Source organism: Metarhizium robertsii (assembly GCF_000187425.2).
Source record: "Metarhizium robertsii ARSEF 23 chromosome Unknown MAA_Scf_11, whole genome shotgun sequence".
Classification (NCBI taxonomy): Eukaryota; Fungi; Ascomycota; class Sordariomycetes; order Hypocreales; family Clavicipitaceae; genus Metarhizium; species Metarhizium robertsii.
In genome coordinates, this window is record NW_011942151.1 from 1,156,155 (window position 1) to 1,175,871 (window position 19,717).

Below are 19,717 nucleotides of genomic sequence, written 5' to 3' on the forward strand. Positions count from 1 at the left end.
CGGGATTTTGATTCCGGTGACATTGAACGGACGGGAGACGTGTGACGTGGGACGGAAGCTGGGGCTCCACAAGTTCCTGAAATTCCCAGAGATTCATGCCTAAGTGGGTCCGAGCCGTGGTGGCGATTGTGAGTGAGCCGTGATGAACCAAGACCGACATTTGGATCCGACGTTGTGGCTGGCTGAGACATGCCGCAGGGGAACCATGATATCTTCAAGGGCATTCAAGGCCTGTACCCCAGACTCGGCACACTGTTCCCCGTACCGTTCCCCGATGGTTTTTAGCACTAGGAAATCCGAGTCATGTTCATTGTTGAGTCTGACCGCGTCCAGGCCGGACTCCTCTTTCCTCAAGTCCAGCTTCCTCCTGGATGCGTATGGAGCCGAAGTCGACGCCGGAGCTACAAGACTTGCTTGCCCAGCTCGCTCGGTTCTTGAGGGCGAATGAGTCGAGAATCTCAGCGGAACAGGTATCGAAATGTTTGCAGCATCTATCGGCCATGGAGCTGTCGGCCCTGAATCGTCTGTTTTGTTTATTGTATCAAACAAAGGTTGGTGGGCTCATGCAGAAATCTGAAATTGTGGCCTCGGACCCTGTGATCTGATCTTGGCAAGAAGAGGGGCGCACCTTCCCGCCCAGATGCGAGTGGGACCTCGAGCCCACCATCAGTCGCATCCCTCAACAACACCAACACCAACAACAATGGCAATCTTCACGCCAACAGACCCAGGCCATCTAGGCTAGGAGACGCAACCTCGGCGGCTGGGAACGTTCGTCAGGGTGACAGCTGTGCAAGGTCACCGTCGTCCACAGACCGACCTCGCAACACCCGTCATTCTCACGGACACCAGCCTTCTCCTAGCCCAGACGCCTCACACCAAGTCGAAACGACGACTCTCCATGCCGGGGCCGATGGCGACGCCTTTGTCAGAACGGACTTGGCCACCTGCAACGAAATAAAGTTTGCAACGAGCACCAAACAACTCTTGGAGAACTGTAGAACAGATCGCGGGAAGTTCCTGCGGGCAATCAGGGAAGCTAAAGCGGCTCTCCCAACCGGGCATGGATGGGAAGCCGCCATAGCCACCAAGAAAGAAAATGCTGACATTCGCGATATAATGAGGATTTACCATAGGTTCGAATGCCACAATATTTACTCGCATGTTGTCGAGGCAGGATTCCATACCGGCACTCATTGGATCCGGGAAATGCGAACTGTGCTGGTTAATAAGCTTTGCAAGGACTTCCCAGAGCGCTTCCCAAGCCAAAAGACGGCCAACAAATGTTTGAACTGGGTTGATCAGGGCTGTAGGTATCGTGAATGGACTGACCTGCTCAGCGAAACATCAGATCTTGGATATCTTCTCGCGCTGCCTGCAGATGTGCCGCACTCAGCGTATGCCTTCTTCCAACCACACCCACCTCAACGGGCAACCCTGGCTCACAAACATCTTACAGGTACACATCCAGATGTACCAAGGAGCAAATGACTGCGGCTGCTCTCAGGTTCAAAAGTTTGGGCATCGATAAGCTGGTGGAGGATTTGAAACTTTCGGAACTGGGCAACCATGTCTCAACGAAATTGAGGGAAATGACGGGCAAGAAGCGCAAGGATGCTGATGGTAGGCTCTCTTCGAGTGCCCTCGTTTCACATCAATCGCAATGCTTATATATGCGAATCAGAAGAGCTGAACCAGAACTCCCGCAAATCACCGCGATTAACGCCATCCTCGGGCGCGGGCGAATTGGGCCTCGTTCAACCGGCTGGCCAGTTGACTACGCCGCCCGAATCAATGCCAGCTGGTACTGAGACTATGCCACGGGTGATTTTTCAGTTCACTAATATATTAATAGGTATTGGCGACCTCTTTGGTTACCCTACTCACTGTTTGATGCCACCTTTGGCGCAAGAATATTCCGGCGATCAGGAACGGGACCGAGAACATCATAACACGATCGGAACAATGGTGGATAGCTTTTTAGCCCCGTATGACCCTTTCAACAACTGTACGGTCACACTTGACCCATCAACAGAAAGTAGCGCACGCTAACTCTGATTAGTTGACATGAGCTTACAGGCGTATTCAGAGGTTTTCTTGAGTCAGTTTTCCGTTCTTTCGTCGTCAACCGATAAGTAGCATTAGCATCCAAACTATACGGAAAAGTTTTATTGCAAATTACAATGAGTACTCACATCCATTAAATATCGGGTTTGTCCCCCCACCGTAACGGAAATTTACTTCATGGACCATGCGCTTTTGAGAGAAAAATATCCCGTTGTCACCCTGGTCCCACCATGCCATGTGCCATCACAATCTCAATTCTGGAGCCATACCAGTGTCAAACCTGGAATCTCGGCAGCATGTGCGCCTGATTTCACATGTCTATCCAATACAATTACCGGACGTCATTACCAGTGGCAAATGTCCCTTTGTTGCAGGACTTCACGTGACGATGCGTAAGTATTCAAGGGCATGAGACGCTATTCGAATGGAGACCCAAAATTAAAGTGCTGGTTATTATTGATATTAAAGCCAAGAAACACTAACAAGCAAAGATAACTGACAAGTCTTCGCCAACAGTCACTGATCAGTGGAGCCAAGATACTCGTTGCGTCCCGTCAGCATGGCACCATGCTGCTTGGCATCCAGGCTCGCTTCTCTGAACAGGGCGTATTTTTGATTATGCCACTCCACACTGTTCATCTGCTTTCCATCATGGGTAGTAAACTTGGCATCGAATTCTGGCCGCAAGAAATAAATCACGGAGAACTTGTCCTGACCTGTTGAGTCGGGTGGAGGTACCACGCGGTGAAGAGATGAGGCCAATACACCATTGGAAAGAAAACGCAACGAGTCTCCGACATTCACAACGGCGTGGCCAGCTCGCGGTGGAATAAAAGACCACTCCCCATCTCCGGGCAGCATAGCCTGCAAGCCATCCGACTGGGAGAAAACAACCGTTAAAGTTCCCATATCAGTATGTGCCATGTTCCCGATCTGGTCATGACTGCTTCCCCAAGCTAGGTACTGCAACATAGCCATGTTTGCAGACGATGGCTTATCCTTCCGGTGACAGTCCTTCAAGTCATACGGAAGCTCCAGCGCTTTAGACAGATTTGACAGGATGCAATCAGTATACTGATGAACCTCGCTCATGAATGTCTCGAATAGGGACAAGTTTTCATCAATGGCTGGAGGAGCATTGATGGTATCCTCCCCAAAGATTCCATTATTGTGGATCTACAGGTATCGAATCAGTTCGATTCGGACACGTTTGGAAAATGATGAAGCGATCACCTCATTGTCATCCTGCCGTCAATGCGGGAAGAGTGGGAACATACCGAGAAGCTCTCATAGCCGTCTTTCTTCCCGGCAAATGGTCCAACGGAGCACCCGACTCTTTTGTAGCTAAAGCGTAAAACTTTAGCTTCATAGTTCTGGCAGATGTGTCATCCGAGTCAGGCAGAGCAAAACAAAACATACCCGAAAAGTCTTGATGGTAGATATTTCTCGGTGCTATATTGTTCTTTCTCTTCTAGTGGCAGCTTGAAAACTGACTTGCCAATAGCAGCGAGGTCGTCGACAAGCTTCAAGATGTCACATGTGGACTCGTGACGGAAATCAAGGTAAAAGAATCCATTTTCTTTGCAAGCGGAAACAAGGTCGTTCACAACATCGTCGTTCCCGGCAAGAAGTCCCGCCAGCGAGATCGATTTCAGATCTGCCTGTTTGGACGATTCGACGGATCCCATGTTTAAGAAGTGGGTTATCAAAGTATAGTTTGGCGTTTAGTTTGTATCCTTGAAGAAAATATGTCCGTTCAAATGCCTTGAATTATTTAGTCCTCGTGCTTCTCTTAATAACGGGCCAGGTATGGGAGGCGACACTAGGCCACATATACCCTTTCGACGTCCTCCAAGAGCCAAGCAGACATCGTCCTCAGTGACGACAACCAGCAAACTTGCAGCCCCCTCCCGCCGTACGTTACTTTCCGTGTACTATTCGCTTATTCCGGCTTACATGTGCCTGCGGGAAGGACTGTGATATCTGTTTATCCTGGCCATTGAGAAAGCTGACATGGGGTTGGTCATAAGAGTGCGGATAGGCGTGAGGGGTACTGCAAAGCCGTCTGCTACTAGAAAGCGACAGAAATTCTCCCGGCTGGGGTAAGACATGGCCCCCTTGAAGTGTGTTCAACTAGATACCCATTGCTATTTTGGAAAAATGATGCCTTGGTCGTCAGTGACTGTCACTGACGGAGGTACAAGGCGAGCTACACCATCATTTGCTTCGATTGACCCGGCTTTCTCAATCAGTTCCTCCTATGGTAGAAATGAATGGGTCTTGAAATAAAAGTCGTTGACTGATCCTAGCTGTCAGTACTGCTCAGAAATACTTGTGCTTAGTACCCAAGCCGCAACAGATGAAAAGGAAAGGAGCGGAAGGCCGGTGAATCGGGACATGCAGTAAGGCTAGTCACAGCGAGCACACTCGGCAAAGTAATATAGAAGTACCCCACGAAAGAATCTAAATGGTATGAAAGACTAATTCAGATCTAGGACTTTTCTTATTTCCCTACAACCTCTTTGCAAAACGGGGGCCCAGGGATGGCAGAGTAGGTATGCCTGTACGTGATATCATGTACAGCCCAATCGACACATAAATGAGGGCGTGTGCGCATCCTTTTTACTCAGTTGCCAACGTGTAACCAGATTCGTTAAGCATCGACTCAACTGTTCTAAACAGTCTCGCCAACCGTCACAATCCTCAACGACGCACACAATGCACGAGAAAGCGAAAATGCTCGACACAAATCACTACAACGCCTTGAGCTTGGCTCAGCCCACGAATTTCAAGTCCATGTTACACTCGGGCAAGCTACTCTGGGGCACGGGATGCAGAATCCCCCACGAGGAAGCCGCACGGATAGTTGCTTCGACGCCGTATCATTTCTGTTTCATAGACGCGGTACGCTCACCACGGCCATGCGCGCCATCCTAGTTGCCATCTGACGAATGTGTACACGCACAGGAACACACGCCCCTGAACGCAACGCTGCTGGTCAGCCTTGTTCGCACGATTCAGTACCACTCCAACGGCTCCATGGTTCCATTTGTCCGGATCCCAGGCTGCTCGCCCGAGCTGGTCAATTATGCGCTGAATGCCGGCGCGGGGGGCGTCATGATGCCTCACATCCAGAACGCCAAACAGGCAGAGGACCTGGTCCGGTTGGCTCGGTTTCCGCCCATGGGAGACCGGAGCTTCCCTCCCGCGGCGCTGATCAACAAGAAGCAGCAGAGGACGCCGGAGTCCCAGACGGTCTACGACGTGTGGAACAGCCATGCCGCTGTCATCTGTCAGATCGAAGATCTGCAGGGCCTGGACAATATTGAAGAGATCTGCAGAGTTCCAGGAGGTGCGTTTCAGTCGTACATGCCATTGTTCGTGTCTGCCGTGTATGTATGTGCTGATACTGCTCGCCTGTAGTTGACGGCCTTTTCATTGGGACCGGCGATTTGCGCATGTGTATGGGATTGGCTGTGGGCAGTCTCGATGGTGATGAACCCGTGTTTGTCTCTGCGCTCCGGAGGATCCGGGACGCCGCAAAGGCCAATGATCTTCCCATCATGGGTTTTGGCATCTCCCCTTGTACCCTTGAGCGTAGGATTGACATGGGCTGGAATGCATTCATCATACATGGCGACATTGATGCCATATGCACCTCGGCCATCCGGTCATTGGATACTTACAGCGATGCTGCCGATCGTCATCTGTCCAAGACGAGTGACAAGCATGGCAATGGCTCTGCCAATGGCTTAGATGACGATTTAGGGAGCAGAAAAAAGGGGAAGGGGGCCGTTGGTTCTCTGAACGGTTCCCAGTCCGTGGGACCTCAATAGGACGGATAGACGTCAACGGCACGTACTGGGTGTCTATTCTAAAATAGTCATTGTTGAATATTCTCGCCCATCTGACAACTGTGCTAGTTTGACGGAGCAATAGCGGAGTGTATGATTCGATCAGGTTGGGCACAGTATCCCATACGGATAAGTGACGGGGCCTTTCTAATCTTCCGGATAACTATTAACCCCTATCATACCCGATCCCGGCTGCAACACAGCAAAGGGTGCATCGCCACGGTACACAGGGTGGTCCGCGAGATAAGTCGGGGGATACAAGCTAAAAACCCAAGGCAGCGATAACCTAGATGCCTCAGTCATGTAGGTCAGGTTACACACATACGGGACGTCATGTATATATACGGGTAACAGGTCAGGACCGTAAAAACCCCAAAAACAAGTAGTCGCCGAATTTGAAGCTATTCACAAGCCCTCACTGAGCCCTTGTCACACAGTCTCACCCCAAGCACCCGTATCAAACGACTACAATCGCTAGCAGATTGGCCTCGGCAATACACCATGCGCCCCAGCAAGAGTTCAGATTGGCCGTTGAGAGCAAAAGTCCTCCTGCAAGGCCATGTCCTAGCCGTCAACTACAAAGGTCATCACGTGTCCTGCCCGGACCAGATATCAGAAAAGGCTCTTCCAAAGCTAACATATTACACGGTTGGGGGCTTGGGACGCAGCAACGGCCCAACGTCGTTACACGAAGCTATAACCTGGAAGCCTCCGGCATCGCTGTTCCTTTCATGTATATAATCTAAGCCTTGGCCCCTCACATTCCTAAGAAACCAAGGACCTTTAAGACCCTTCGAGGTTATCTTTAAATTGAGCCAATACCACTCCGAGCCCTTGTCACAGACCGCTCCCCCCATACTCCTAAACTTGCAAGCTCGTGTTGTGATCCCAGTATAGTCTACGAAAACATGCTTCTTCCACAGACCGCGCTCCCCGACGACCCCATCTTCTCTAGACTCGTCCAACTCGCCACCCGCAGAGATGGTCAAGTTATTGTCGACGACCGCAGCCGCGGCACACAATTTGGCTACGGCCACATTCTCCACGGCACCGTGGACCTCGTGCAGAAGCTTCAGAGTCTTCTCAACAGGGACATTCTAGATAACCGCGGCGGGTTTTTCATTGCCGTCTTGGCCCCCAACAGCTACGAATTCATCATTGCGGTCCTCGCTGTCCTGGCTCTCGGCGGTGTTGCCGTCCCCATGCGTGAGTCCGTCCCCCCCGTCGCGGCAAAACGTCTCGCTGGAACGAATTGACAATCCTTGCTGCAAATAACAGCCACGGGCGCACTTGCATCCGAAGCAGCACATATCCTGCGGCAGTGTGGTGCGTGCTGTATTCTCGTTGGGCCCGAACAAGTCGACCTATTGGCCCGGATCGAAGACGAGGTCGAAATACCCTCTCTCTTGGTCGGGAGCCACGTGGGCGACTCTGAATCTAAGAACCCGGTGCCGGTTACGTCCCTTGCGCTGGATCCGGCGGCCGCCGTGTCGGAAGAGTGTCCTAGCATATTGTTCTTTACTTCGGGGACGAGCGGCCCTCCAAAGGGTGTTTTGCACGCCCGTCGGACGGTCAGCAAGTATGCTCGGCTGGAGGAAGTCGGGCCAAATGAGGAGATTTGCATCATACCGAGGGGCGCGTTCTGGTCGCTGTATTTCACGAAACTGTTCCAAATGCTGCTTATAGGGGTTCGCGTCGAGATTCACAATTTCGGACGCAACTACGACCTTATATGGGAGAAGCTCCGTGATGGAACCGCCACGCGGATTGCCTTGTCCCCTACTTTCTGGTACGGCATGATGGACTTTTTCCAGAGACACATCTCCAAGTTGCCCGAGCCTACGATTGACGAGTACGTTCGGGGGGTTCGGCAGCTTCGCGATGCGTCCGCATCGGGAGCCGTGTTGTCGAATCGCATCAAGGAGTTTTGGAAAGACATGCGTGGCGGACGGCCGCTCAAGGTGCAGTACGGGTCGACGGAAACACAAGAGATTTCCATCTGCGACGAGGGGGCCGGCATGGTAGAGGTGAGGCATCTCGCCGAATAGGCTTGCGCTTTTTCTGACACGAGTGTGAGCCAGGGTGATTTGGGGGTGCCGTTTCCAAACGTGACTATCAAGTTGTCAGGGGGTGACGAGGGGGAGCTGCTTGTAAAGACTCCGTCTATGTTTCTTGGGTATACATCTCCCTCACTTTTCGTCTGACGGCATGCGCTAAACACTGCCCGTGGTCTCAGGTACTTGAACTCGCCGGACGCTACGGCGCAATGTATGGACTCGGACGGGTTTTTCAAAACTGGCGATCTGGCCATCCGCGAGAACGGCCGGTACATCTTCAAAGGAAGGGCAAACATGGATTGTCAGCATTGAACCCTTACTCATGCCCGTCTTGCGCGAGACGCAAAATCTAACGTTGTGCCATTGACGCAGTGTTCAAGTTTTATACGTACAAGGTCCCGCGGATGGAGGTCGAGTCCTTCCTGCTTGCGCTTCCTTATATCGCAGAGGGATACATCATGCCGGTGGCAGATCCGCAGTGCGATACCCGGGTGGCTGCCCTTGTTCGTCTCCGGGACTGTTTCCATACAGTTGACCTGAGTACTATCAGGGGCGACCTTTCCAGAGACTTGCCTGCCTATCAGCTACCAACTGTGCTTCGGGTTTTGAGAGACGGCGAAACGGTCCCTCGGACGTGGTCAGACAAAACCGCATTGAAGCAGGCAGTGCGGATGTTCTTCCCCCAAGACGACGAGGAACGGCTTTGTGGAGAGGCGATAGAAGTCATGGATGTGAGTGGCTTCATGAAGATGGAAACCAAGAAGCCATGGGACCTTTCAGGAATGAGGTAGCTGTCTCTTTACAGATGGTCGATCCCAAGCTGTATTACACGCCAGAAGGAGGGCCAAATTCACAACCTGCCGCCAGGTCAGGGGAGACAGTTAGGAACAGAGTCCAAAATAAACAGGACCAATGGTATCCAATTTCCTAAACAGGGAATAAATTACAATTTACACCTCGCACACTCGACACACAGGGTCAGCCCGCCATCGTTCACAAACCCCTGACAATATATATACATTTGTGCTGAGCAGATTGTCATGTGGAGTGTTTTCCCAACTGCTCTTGACCAGGGAATTCGGCAGCTCTCGTTCGTCTTCCTCACCATAGCCGGACCACGCTCATATCCATCGTTCAGTGTCCTTTATATCTTCTAGTTTCAAGATACTAATTGTACTCAGTGAGGGCACCATCCTGAGTCCTCCTCCCTCACAACTCAAGGGGAAATGGACAACCAACAGAGCAGACTCAAGGTAGAGTTAAAGGTCATGGATCCGCGTTTTCCCACTACATTTCCGACAAGACCAGGCTTCCCTTTTCACATTCCTCTACACAAAAGGCACAGGCTTTCTTTCATACAGAAACGCCTGTAATACGGTAGAGCTGATGCGTGTCACGATGGAGGCTTGCAAGGAATTTCGCTGATTATTTCTGCTGCTCACCACTTTTCAACATGACCGTGCCAACTTTCCGACTCTACACTCCCTGCCACTTCAAACCATCGACATTTGACTTACCCGGTGCTCGACAGGCCCGAAAGCTCTTCAACACACTCCTTGATAATTTCCAGTCCCTTTTCAAGTTCGTCTTCGGTGACAACCAGGGGCGGAGCGATACGAATGACACCGGTACGGCTTGATTTGAGCTGAAAACCATTACTAACAAGTCTTGTCAAATAACGAGTGCACGTGTAAATACGTACCAAAAGGCCCTTCTCTTTCATCCGCTCACACAGTTCTATACCCAAGCATCTATTCGTCTTGGACTGGTCGATGACGAAGGCGTTTAAGAGACCTCTACCACGGACAGTTTGGATAATAGGATTACAGGCCTGGATAGCCCTCAGACCCTCGCGGAGAATATTGCCAAGGCGTTCGGCACGCTCGACCAACTTTTCCTCGTCGACGACCTCGAGAGCACGCATGGCGATGGCCGCGCCGAGCGGATTGCCGCCGTACGTCGACCCATGCGTCCCCGGCTCAACCGTAAGCATGACGTCGTTGCTGCCCAGGACGCACGAGACGGGATACATGCCGCCCGTCATGGTCTTGCCCAGCAGGACGAGGTCGGGCCTGACGCCGCTCCAGTAGTGCCCGAGCAGCCTTCCGGTTCGCGCAATGCCCGTCTGGATCTCGTCGCAGATCAGCAGGGCACGGTATTTGTCGCAGAGGCTCCGCGCCTCTCGGAGGTACTCGTCGTCGGCGACGATGACGCCGGCGTCTCCTTGGATCGGCTCGACGACAAAGGCGGCCAGGTTGAAGCCCGCGTTGTCAAAGGCCTCCCGCAGCGCGTCCTTGTCGTTGTACGCGATGGGCCTGTCGGTTCCGGGAATATAGCAGCTGATATTGGAGACTAGGGGGCCGTAATTATCCCGCGACTGGGCGTCGGAAGCCAGAGAGATTGTGGCTAGCTGTGAAGCAAAGACGCTGCTGTCAACTGTGTTCATGTTCACCCCAAGTCGCCTCATGATATGCCGCATTACGTACCGTTCGTCCGTGGTGGTTCCCTGCCGCGCCGAGGATAATCGCCTGGTCCTTGGGAACACCCTTTACCTTGTAAGCCCACTTTCGAGCGACCTTGATAGCAGTCTCGGCCGCCTCGGCGCCAGTGCTTGAGGGCAGGACGCGGTCATAGCCAAATGTCTTGGTTACCATCTCGGCAAACTGCGGGTATACGTCGTTGTGAAAGGCGCGCGAGGTGAGCGTCAGCCGCGAGGCCTGGTCGACAAGCGCAGCGACGAGCTTCGGGTGACAATGGCCATGGTTGAGGGCCGTAGAAGCCGAGTGGAAGTCGAGATAGTGACGGCCCTCGGGGTCCCAGACGGACGCGCCCTGAGCGCGGGAAAACACAATGGGTAGGGACTGGTAGTTTTGAGCCGAAAAGTCCTTTTCGGCCTGGAGGGCAATGTCGGTCGTGGCAGCGCGGTGCGCAATCGCGAGCTTGCCTGGGCCCTTGTCCTTGACACCGTTGGACACCATTATGTTGAAGGATGACTTAGTATAGAAAACACAAGGAAATTTTGCAAAAGGATGGATGGAAAGAAGAGGGCGGGGAACTTGGGAGACAGATACGGCCTTCAGGCAGGCTGAGGAAGCTGTATATCAGGAAGTGTTCAACCAGGGAGTATCCGGATCTCCAGACACATTGAGGGTAATTTAGCAGTTACCAGGAGAGCATGAAGAATGGCTACGAGTTTCATACCCTTTGTAGTCTCTACCCACAGTGATATCGACGCAGGGGCGACTTCACGGCTCAAGGAGGGACTGACTTATAAGAGGAGAAACGGGAGTGCGAGAAGCAAAGAGGGAAAATTGTCCACGGCACTCACGCAACGCTACTAATGGTGCAGTGGAACACGCCAACATGTCAAGTCGGTTCCAGGCCTCAGATAGTAATCCAAAGTCTCATCACATGCGCAACTCCAACACAGACCCTGTCCAGCCTACTGATATTCCACTTCTGTATGGCCACGCATCTCTCTTCCCTTACCCAACAGAATTTTGTACAATTATGGCAACGCCGGGCAGAAGCATCCACGGGCCCCCGGCAACGAGACACGGCACAATGGGTTCTGTAACAAAAGTAATATTGTGTTTCGCTGCATTGTGTAAAGCGCTCGGTCCCGGCTACCGCCGCATGGAGTATCAACCCGGGACTATTTGTTAGTGGTATCCAATCCCCTATGCTCCCTTGGATTCGCTCCAGGATCTCGAGGTAAATATTGGTTCTCCCCCTGTTATAGCAAATGACTACTATTGCAAGCCAAGGATTGAAAATTACCAGCCAAAAGTAGGATTGACAATGGATGCTCGACTTGGTAAAGTGAGGGCCAATACCACAGAAACATAAGAGTCAAGACGTGCTAAACACAGACTTGGTTCGGTTGTTTTCAACTCAAGACACGATGGGCTACAAAGACGAAAGCTGGTTAAACGAGCTAATATACCTCTATTAATTAATATTTAATTATTTTATTTTATAATTAATACTACGCTATAACTACTAGCCAAGGCCATCTCACAATAGCCTCTGCTACTATCATCATAAATGTAAATTAACTTTACGCCTATAACTTACGCCAAGTTACGCCAAAAACCTAAAATACCCACACACACAGTATATCTAAGCAGTCTACCCTCGCCCGTATTCCAAGTCAATCCTATTCCTCTCTACCCAAGTCATCTGCCTCTTCTGTTATTGAGACCCTGCCACAAACAACCAATCGTAAGTCCCTGCTCCTACACACACACATCTCCCACAATCACTACAACCGCTAATATACCTCTATAATCATTATCACTCATTCAAGAGAAAAAGAGGGGGAAGCTTGTATTTGAAAAACATCCACAAACAGCCGCTACACCGCTTGTTTCCGTGACAAACCCACGATAATCACAAGAATCGTAAAACAGGGAGACACAGAACCAGTACTGCCCCCACGTCTCGCCGGCATATTGAATCTATGGAAAATACCCTGAGGGATGAAATCTCTATTCATTCCTTGTAGCTTGCTGTACCGCTTGTTGTTTCCCAACAACGCAGACGGTAAGCCAATACTAGATTGTAAACGGCGAGAAAAAGACGACGGGAGGAGCGGCTAAATATAGCCACACACCTATCCTTGTTGCTTTTGCCCGTGTGCTCATAACGTAGCAGTCTCATTCGCCGGATGGCGTAGCACAAGCATGATTTGGGGCGTCTTCGTGCCAAACCGCCATCTTGTTCACTCGCCCCGTTGCCAATATTGTTTGCCTGCCTACCTAGCACTCTGATACTACACCACACTCGGCCACTCACCAAACATATACGCCCGCCATTTCGAAAAACAAACCCGCACTCGACCGCGCAAACATGAGCAACGGAAACCGCATCACCGGCGAGGTCCAGCAGCAAAAGCGCTTCCTCCCCTCCATAGCAACCATGTCGCTCGGGTCGTCCACCCTCCACCCCCTAGATGTGAAGCTCAAAGTCGCAGCGGCAAAGGGCTTCCTCGGCGTAGAGATGTACTGGGACGACCTGGTGCAGTACTCGGTCCAATTCCGCCCCAAGCCGCCCTCGCACGCCGCGCACGAGGCCGTCGCCGTCCTCGTGGCCGCCACCAACGTCGCCAACCTAGCAGCGAGGCTCGGCCTCAAGATCCTCTCGCTCCAGCCGTTCCGCAACTTCGACGGCCTGACCGACCCGGGCCTCCGGGAGAAGCGGCTCGACGAGTTCAGGCTCTGGCTAGCCACGGCGCGGCGACTGGGCGCCGACATCATCGGCGTGCCGAGCACCCTGCCCACGGTCAGCGCGGCCGACTACACCGACAACCGGCACGCCATCGCGGCCGACTTGGCGAAGCTGTCGCGGGCGGCAAAGGCGCAAGGCATACGTGTTGCCTATGAGAACCTGTGCTTCGCGGCGCACGTCAGGGACTGGCACCAGGCGTGGGACAGGATAGAGCTCGCGCGCGAGCCCGACGGCCTGCTCTTTCTCCCTGATACGTTCAACATTTGCGGCCGGACGTACATGGACCCCGAGGCGGCGGGGGGCAGGACGCCCAACGCAGAGGCGGACTTGAGGGCGTCCCTCGCGAGACTCGTCGACACGGTTCCCATGTGCAGGATGCCGCTGCTGCAAGTTGCCGATGCGGAATTGCCCGACGAGCCGCTGACGCAGGACCACCCTTGGCGCAAGGAGGCGGGACTGGTTCCCCTCATGGCTCTCAGTCGGAACGCCAGGCTGTTTCCCTTTGAGGAGAGAGGGTACTTGCCTGTTGTGAGCGTCATACAGGCCCTTGTCGGCGCCGGGTGGGAGGGATGGGTGAGCATGGAGGTGTTTTCGAGGACTACGGCAGTGCACGGGGAGGAGACCATCTGGGAGCACGCGGAGAGGGCTTGGGAGAGCTGGGAGAAGTTGGCTCGCGTCATGGGTTGGCCGGCTCGGCCGCGGATAGACGGCAGCAGGTAGTTTATTTCTAAACACGGGCGAAGAGGGCGCCACGTCTTGCTGTATTCAACGTACCCCCGATGCCAATATTCCATGAGCCCAGAGTGAGTGCCATCGGCCACCCTTTGACAACGAGAATGATGTGTCGTCGTCGTCAGGCGGGATCGTCGAGCACATGGTATTCGGCACTGCTTGGTTTGCCGCCGTTGCAATCGGTGATATCCATGGGACAAGCACTCATGAAAATCACACAGTCCTGTTCGGCCTGCAGCACAACGTAATCTCCGGCCTTGCTCTGCGGTCTCAAGTTGTGCAACTTGTTGCCTTTGACGACGACGTTCATGAACAGGTTCAGCGGGTCGGGCACCCATCCACATTCAAGAAACTCGACTACCTTGTCGAACGCTGCCTCGCCATATGCCTTGACTGCCGAGTAGAGATTATTCGCGCAGCTGTCATGCTCAGGAGCGCTACCGAGCTGGGCATAACGCTCCGGGGAGCAGGCGGCGAAGAAGACGTCGTGCACGCCGGGTGACGTATCGTGAAGCATTGTGAGCATCGGCCGTCGTCGATTATCGAGGAACGTCTCCCGATTTGAGGGCATCAACTCAGGCAGGGTCGAACGTGTATGGACCATGGACATGTAGGCGGGGAACATGCCCGGGGCTGGGATGCAAAAGGCCCATGTATCAATGACTTGACTGCCGTTTGTGTTGATGACTTTGATAGCCTGCCCGGTGTGCAATCGAGCAAAGGCAAAGGAACGGGCTGGAATGGTGAGCATGGCGTCTAGCCGTGCGTTTGAAATTCGTGTGGAAGAAGATGCTGATGAAAATAGCAAGTGAGGGTGATGACACAGATGAGGGGTTCCCGCATGATTTCCAAGGTGGCGAAACCGACGTGGCGACAAGATGCATTGTGCCGCTTTGTGCGACGTTGAGATATCAATGTCAGGATCAGGATCACTACCTGTACCATCGCGAGGCTGCCTCTCCGTTTTATACGCGGAGAAATGCCGGTAGCATTTTCGACATCTGCCCAAGGTTACTCTTGAACCCAGTGGCAGAGCCATGCCACAAGCGGGATTGGAGCAGGTCCGATTGGAATACGTCCAGTCCGGTCTCTCTGTCAGATGGTCCAAAAAGTACCGGTGGCATTTTCGACATCGGCCCCCATATGCCCCCGTTCCAGGTGGTAGGGCCACACCGCAAGCGAGGTTTGAGCAGGTGCGATCCGCGAAGGATTCGCGATGCCGGAGCTTCCATTTCTCGCAGATTTCTCGTGTTCTGTCCGCGCCCAGGTGACTAGGATGGCGGGCATATGCATAGCAAGCACTGCATCTCTGATTTACCAACCTGCCTTCAGGTGGCAAAACAATGCCACAGTTCGGATTGCCACATCGGTTCCCTTCGCCATTGTCCCGAGCATTCTCCTGAGCATTCTCCTGAGCAGGCACAGGATACCCAGGCTCCCTCTCCCGCTTTTCGCCTCCCATGCCACTCTGTCTTATGTTTGGGTTGACTTCCTGTCGCATGTCCTGTGGCGAAACCTGCTTCAGGATTGCTTCAGAACAGTCTTCGCATCTTTGTCGGTATTTCGCTCTTGGACCGCCACAGTCCTGACAGATCCCATCTTCTCTGCGTTCGCGTTGCCAGACCCGGTTGTCAGCAAGGAAGCACTGTTCGCACAATCGTTTTCCAACCGCTCTCGGTCCATCACACGCAAAACACCTGAAGCAACTTCGCACTTGTTGCACATGTTTCTCCCTTTCGAGCGTTGCTCCCCGCACTGGCAGAGACTCGGGTGAGCGTTGGGCTTCATCTTATAGCAGCGCAGGCATATGTGATTGCCATCTGCCTCGCCCCCGCAAAGGGTACAGAAGGATTTGCCGCGACTGTTGATCAGGATCAGCAACGCGAGATCGATTTCTTCTTCGGGGACGTCTCCAGCGCCAGCGAGTGCTCGCCGGCGGCATTGAGCCCACCATGCGGATCCAAGAGGTAGTGCTTGGATCGCTTTTGTTTCATCGACGGCGGCTTTGACAATCTCTTGTGCCGGAGTTCCAACCGTGGGCGGGGGTATGACTTCAAGCGTACTTTTCAACCTTGGGGCCCAAAGTTCGTTGTAAATGCGGACTGGGGTATTCATATCTTCCTTCGCAGTGAATGTGAATCTTGACTCCCCATGGTGCCTTGATACCGTGTCGACCAAGTGGGCAGAAATGGCTTTTCTTGTCCGGAAATATCCCTCGCTGAGAAGCCAAAAGCTTACAGCGTCGAGAATACTTCGTTTTTTGGCGTAGGGGTTCTGCTGCATAATTTCTTCGATGCGGGCATAGCATTTTCGTTCTTCATCACGCCGTTGCCCCACCTCGTCGATCTGGATTATTTCCTTCCCCACATGAGTCATAACCCAAACCTCATCCCCAACAACATCCGACTCACCAGCAATTGACCTTTCAGCAAACCGCTCAATTGCTGCCCAAGATGCTGCCAGGTGTCGTCAGGGTCGGCGAGGCCGGTCAGACCGCTGCCCGAACCTTCTCGCGCGCAGCCCTGAACTCGAGCCGATACCGCAGTCTCTCGACCGCTCGTCAGAATGCTGCCTCTCGACCGACTGCCCGTGCAGCGACACCCTCTTTGACCTCGACCCGATCCCTCAACAGCGCCGTCCCAACGACATCCGCCCTCTCTGCCGCCTCCTCACCCACCAGCAACAGGATCCGCGAGATCGTCGCCCAGACCATCAGTAACATTGGCAGCAAGCGCGAGACAGCAGCCTACCTCCGCGTCTTCACCGTCACCGACCAGCAATTCGCCGTCATCAAGGTCGGTGGTGCGATTCTCCGAGACTACCTCGATGAGCTATGCGGTAGCATCCTCCTGCTCTACGAGCTCGGTCTATACCCGATTGTCGTCCACGGCGGCGGTCCGCAGCTGAACTCTCTCCTAGAGGCTGCTGGCGTGGAGCCGCAGTTCGAGGGAGGCATCCGAGTGACGGATGCAAAGACTCTGGGTATCGCGAGAAAGCTCTTCCTGGAGGAGAATACGAGGTTCATTGAGCGTTTAGACTCTCTTGGCGTTGCGACTCGTGCTATTCAGGGTGCTTTCAGAGCTACTTACCTTGATAAGGAGAAGTGGCAGTATGTCGGTAAGATCACTGAGGTTAGGACACAGGCTATCGAGAGTAGCATTAGGGCCGGCTATGTGCCGATTCTTACTTCAATGGCTGAGAGCGATGACGGTCACCTCCTGAATGTCAACGCAGACGTTGCGGCTGCTGAGCTTGCTCGTGCTCTCAAGCCTCTCAAGGTCGTCTACCTCTCAGAAAAGGGCGGTCTCTTCAACGGCGAGGACAAGAAGATCTCTCAGATCAACCTCGATGAGGAGCTTGAAACCATCAGTCGTCAGCCATTCTTCAAGTTCGGAACACGTCTGAAGATCCTGGAGATCCATGATCTGCTTAAGGATCTGCCTCGCAGCTCCAGTGTCGCTATCATTCACCCCAGTGATCTTGAGAAGGAGCTGTTCACCGACTCTGGTGCTGGCACGCTCATCCGTCTTGGCGACCGCATCCAGAGGGCCACTTCCATTTCCGAGTTCAAGGACATCGAGAAGCTCAAGGCCGCCCTTGTCGGCAGCTCTCAGGGTCTCGACACTGAAGCTTCAGTTGACACATTCATCAACTCACTAGAGGAGAAGAAATTCTCCGCATACTACGACGACGCCATGCAATGCATTGCCATCGTCAAGCCCGGTGGCGCGAAGCAGACAATGGCTGTCCTCACAAGCCTTTCCACCACCAAATCTGGCTGGCTCAGTGGCATGATGGACAACATCTTCACTGCCATCAAGCAGGATTACCCGACTTTGGCCTGGACGGTCGATGAGAGGGATGAGAACCTGGCGTGGTTCTTTGAGAGGTCTGATGGCAGCTTCCATAATGATGGCAGGGTGCTGTTCTACTATGGAACTTCGATGCGCTCGGATGCTCTGGTTCCTGTTTATGAGGATTTCTTAAAGAGTGGACAGGCTACGCCTAGCGAGTAGCGCCTTCACTGGGGGAGGCTTTTCTATAGACATGCTTTGATATCAATACCAGTCCTTTCGCAGACACCAAATGACCAGTTCAAGAATCGAGTTCGGTAACGTGCAAGCTCGAGCTATCCATGGAGTCAGTGCCCATGACAACTTACTCTAGCAGACATGGCAATGGAATCGGATCATCATGGGACAATCAACATGGGAGTATGTGAGATGAGTATTCCTATGATACGATCCATGACATCATCCAATCAATAAATTACAAAAGCTATCAACGCTAAAAGCAAGAAGCCGCCCAGAGGTATATATCCCTGAGTATCCCGTATCAGCGCCTAAAAGAATCTCTGGTATCAAAAGAGTAGTCCTGATTTGCTCTCGCAGAACTCTCATATACAAAACGCCTTTCGCTTGGCGTTTCAATCGTAAAGTAGGTAAGTGCTGTAATCCTCTCCTATCTCTTCCTTCGTGAATCGCGAAGCGCATCGCGGTCCGTATGCCGCAGAGAATCATTGCGATAAAATGATGTACAATAATTGGACGCTTCGCTGTCCGTGTCCGTACGCTGTGGAGGACGAAAAGAGGCATGCAACGGCTTGCGTTGTTAATATGTAGGATGTCTTCGCACTGCGAACGAGCATGTTTTTCGATGATGAGTTGGTACCTCTCAGCCATCGAGACAGGTGCTGGCGTCAAGCTCTTCTGCTACAGCCCTTCCCTTTGTACCATCCTTTGGTAATGCCGTAATCTTCGACGTGCTCCTGTATCTTTTACGCATCCGAGCCGACTTGTGCACGACACGAGGGCAGAGCGAAGCAGCTTGTGCGGACGTCCTGTAGTACAGAGGATCGCCAGCGCGTCTTGGTGCTGCGGACAATAGTTCTTTGCGTCGGGCAGATACGGCGATGGTGCATGTTAGTGGCTCTTCGTGGCCTTCATTGGTGGCTGTGGTGTCGACGAAGAGCTCAACGTCTGGCACGAAAGCTTCTGGCGAGGATGTGTGATGCTGAGAGGTAGTCTGGTTTGACTGAGAGTCCTCCATGTCGACCGTATGTGCTGTTGAAGACTTAACGTACGGCGGCTCTGCGGTGGTGATGGGAACCGTATATTGATGATGCTCAAGGTTGTGAGAGTGATCATCCTCAAGTGTGTTGGCTTCCAGATCTCCATTAACATGATCGACTTCTATCGGCTGAGAGAAGCCGTTCGGCGAGAAGATGTACGATGATTTCCAGTACCGATCTTGCAGAGCGAGCGTCTGTAGGCTTATCGCGTCGGTGAGCTGCTCGAACACCTGGGGTTGTGGTTGTGCATCGGGTTGGAGTGTTGCGTTCTGAGTCCGGCTTGGACTTGATATGTCATTTTTTGCGAAAGACGAGTCTTGTATCAAGTAAATGGCTGTACTTGTTGCGCATGGTACGCAAGGTTGTGTTTCGTTTGAGTTCGTGTGTTGTGAGTGAGTCGGTATGGGCGAGGCATGTCGCGAAGCCTCGCCCGGCGCAGCGCCCGGCTCGCTCATAACGCTGGATAGGACATGAGTGGCAGCCGATGCGTGTAAAGCGGCTGTCCTGAATGAAGTGATCTCATCGATCGCGTGGTCGTCGTTGTTCAGTCGCTCTGCCGGCATGCAAAGACCAGAGGTGCTAGACAAGGCGTTTACATAGTTGCAAGAGCATACGGTGACGATCCCACCGAATAGATGGGGACAACTACGAGTATTAAATAGGTTAACATGGCTAAGTCTTTTGCTATTCTTAGAGTTCTTAATCTG

General features: G+C 52.8%; 10 protein-coding genes across 10 annotated transcripts; 5 read left to right on the plus strand and 5 right to left on the minus strand.

Moving 5' to 3' along the window:
• Positions 1-478: 478 nt before the first annotated feature.
• On the plus strand, positions 479-2,139 carry MAA_09850 (uncharacterized protein; the record flags this gene model as incomplete). The annotated part of the gene is made up of 6 exons (XM_007827848.2): positions 479-551; positions 641-1,397; positions 1,460-1,623; positions 1,685-1,804; positions 1,856-2,008; positions 2,063-2,139. The coding sequence occupies 6 exons, from the start codon at positions 479-481 to the stop codon at positions 2,137-2,139; spliced, it is 1,344 nt and encodes a 447-aa protein (XP_007826039.2).
• A 444-nt stretch (positions 2,140-2,583) lies between these two features.
• MAA_09851 (Oxoglutarate/iron-dependent oxygenase) lies at positions 2,584-3,755 on the minus strand (the record flags this gene model as incomplete). Its single annotated transcript, XM_007827849.1, has 3 exons — positions 2,584-3,243; positions 3,345-3,411; positions 3,487-3,755. 3 exons carry the CDS (start codon positions 3,753-3,755, stop codon positions 2,584-2,586), a joined length of 996 nt encoding a protein of 331 aa, XP_007826040.1.
• Positions 3,756-4,785: 1,030 nt separating this feature from the next.
• Positions 4,786-5,903, plus strand: MAA_09852 (HpcH/HpaI aldolase/citrate lyase family protein; the record flags this gene model as incomplete). The annotated part of the gene is made up of 3 exons (XM_007827850.2): positions 4,786-4,971; positions 5,035-5,419; positions 5,491-5,903. The coding sequence occupies 3 exons, from the start codon at positions 4,786-4,788 to the stop codon at positions 5,901-5,903; spliced, it is 984 nt and encodes a 327-aa protein (XP_007826041.2).
• Positions 5,904-6,829: 926 nt separating this feature from the next.
• On the plus strand, positions 6,830-8,769 carry MAA_09853 (AMP-dependent synthetase/ligase; the record flags this gene model as incomplete). The annotated part of the gene is made up of 5 exons (XM_007827851.2): positions 6,830-7,127; positions 7,200-7,948; positions 7,970-8,097; positions 8,158-8,279; positions 8,351-8,769. The coding sequence occupies 5 exons, from the start codon at positions 6,830-6,832 to the stop codon at positions 8,767-8,769; spliced, it is 1,716 nt and encodes a 571-aa protein (XP_007826042.2).
• A 722-nt stretch (positions 8,770-9,491) lies between these two features.
• Positions 9,492-10,956, minus strand: MAA_09854 (Aminotransferase class-III; the record flags this gene model as incomplete). Its single annotated transcript, XM_007827852.1, has 3 exons — positions 9,492-9,623; positions 9,681-10,388; positions 10,465-10,956. The coding sequence occupies 3 exons, from the start codon at positions 10,954-10,956 to the stop codon at positions 9,492-9,494; spliced, it is 1,332 nt and encodes a 443-aa protein (XP_007826043.1).
• A 1,873-nt stretch (positions 10,957-12,829) lies between these two features.
• MAA_09855 (4-hydroxyphenylpyruvate dioxygenase) lies at positions 12,830-13,927 on the plus strand (the record flags this gene model as incomplete). Its single annotated transcript, XM_007827853.1, has 1 exon — positions 12,830-13,927. The coding sequence occupies one exon, from the start codon at positions 12,830-12,832 to the stop codon at positions 13,925-13,927; it is 1,098 nt and encodes a 365-aa protein (XP_007826044.1).
• A 133-nt stretch (positions 13,928-14,060) lies between these two features.
• MAA_09856 (uncharacterized protein) lies at positions 14,061-14,690 on the minus strand (the record flags this gene model as incomplete). Its single annotated transcript, XM_007827854.1, has 1 exon — positions 14,061-14,690. One exon carries the CDS (start codon positions 14,688-14,690, stop codon positions 14,061-14,063), a length of 630 nt encoding a protein of 209 aa, XP_007826045.1.
• A 770-nt stretch (positions 14,691-15,460) lies between these two features.
• Positions 15,461-16,222, minus strand: MAA_11646 (nonribosomal peptide synthase GliP2; the record flags this gene model as incomplete). Its single annotated transcript, XM_011412561.1, has 1 exon — positions 15,461-16,222. The coding sequence occupies one exon, from the start codon at positions 16,220-16,222 to the stop codon at positions 15,461-15,463; it is 762 nt and encodes a 253-aa protein (XP_011410863.1).
• A 170-nt stretch (positions 16,223-16,392) lies between these two features.
• MAA_09857 (arg-6 protein) lies at positions 16,393-17,955 on the plus strand (the record flags this gene model as incomplete). The annotated part of the gene is made up of 1 exon (XM_007827855.1): positions 16,393-17,955. One exon carries the CDS (start codon positions 16,393-16,395, stop codon positions 17,953-17,955), a length of 1,563 nt encoding a protein of 520 aa, XP_007826046.1.
• A 658-nt stretch (positions 17,956-18,613) lies between these two features.
• On the minus strand, positions 18,614-19,573 carry MAA_09858 (uncharacterized protein; the record flags this gene model as incomplete). Its single annotated transcript, XM_007827856.1, has 1 exon — positions 18,614-19,573. One exon carries the CDS (start codon positions 19,571-19,573, stop codon positions 18,614-18,616), a length of 960 nt encoding a protein of 319 aa, XP_007826047.1.
• Between the last annotated feature and the right edge of the window lie 144 nt (positions 19,574-19,717).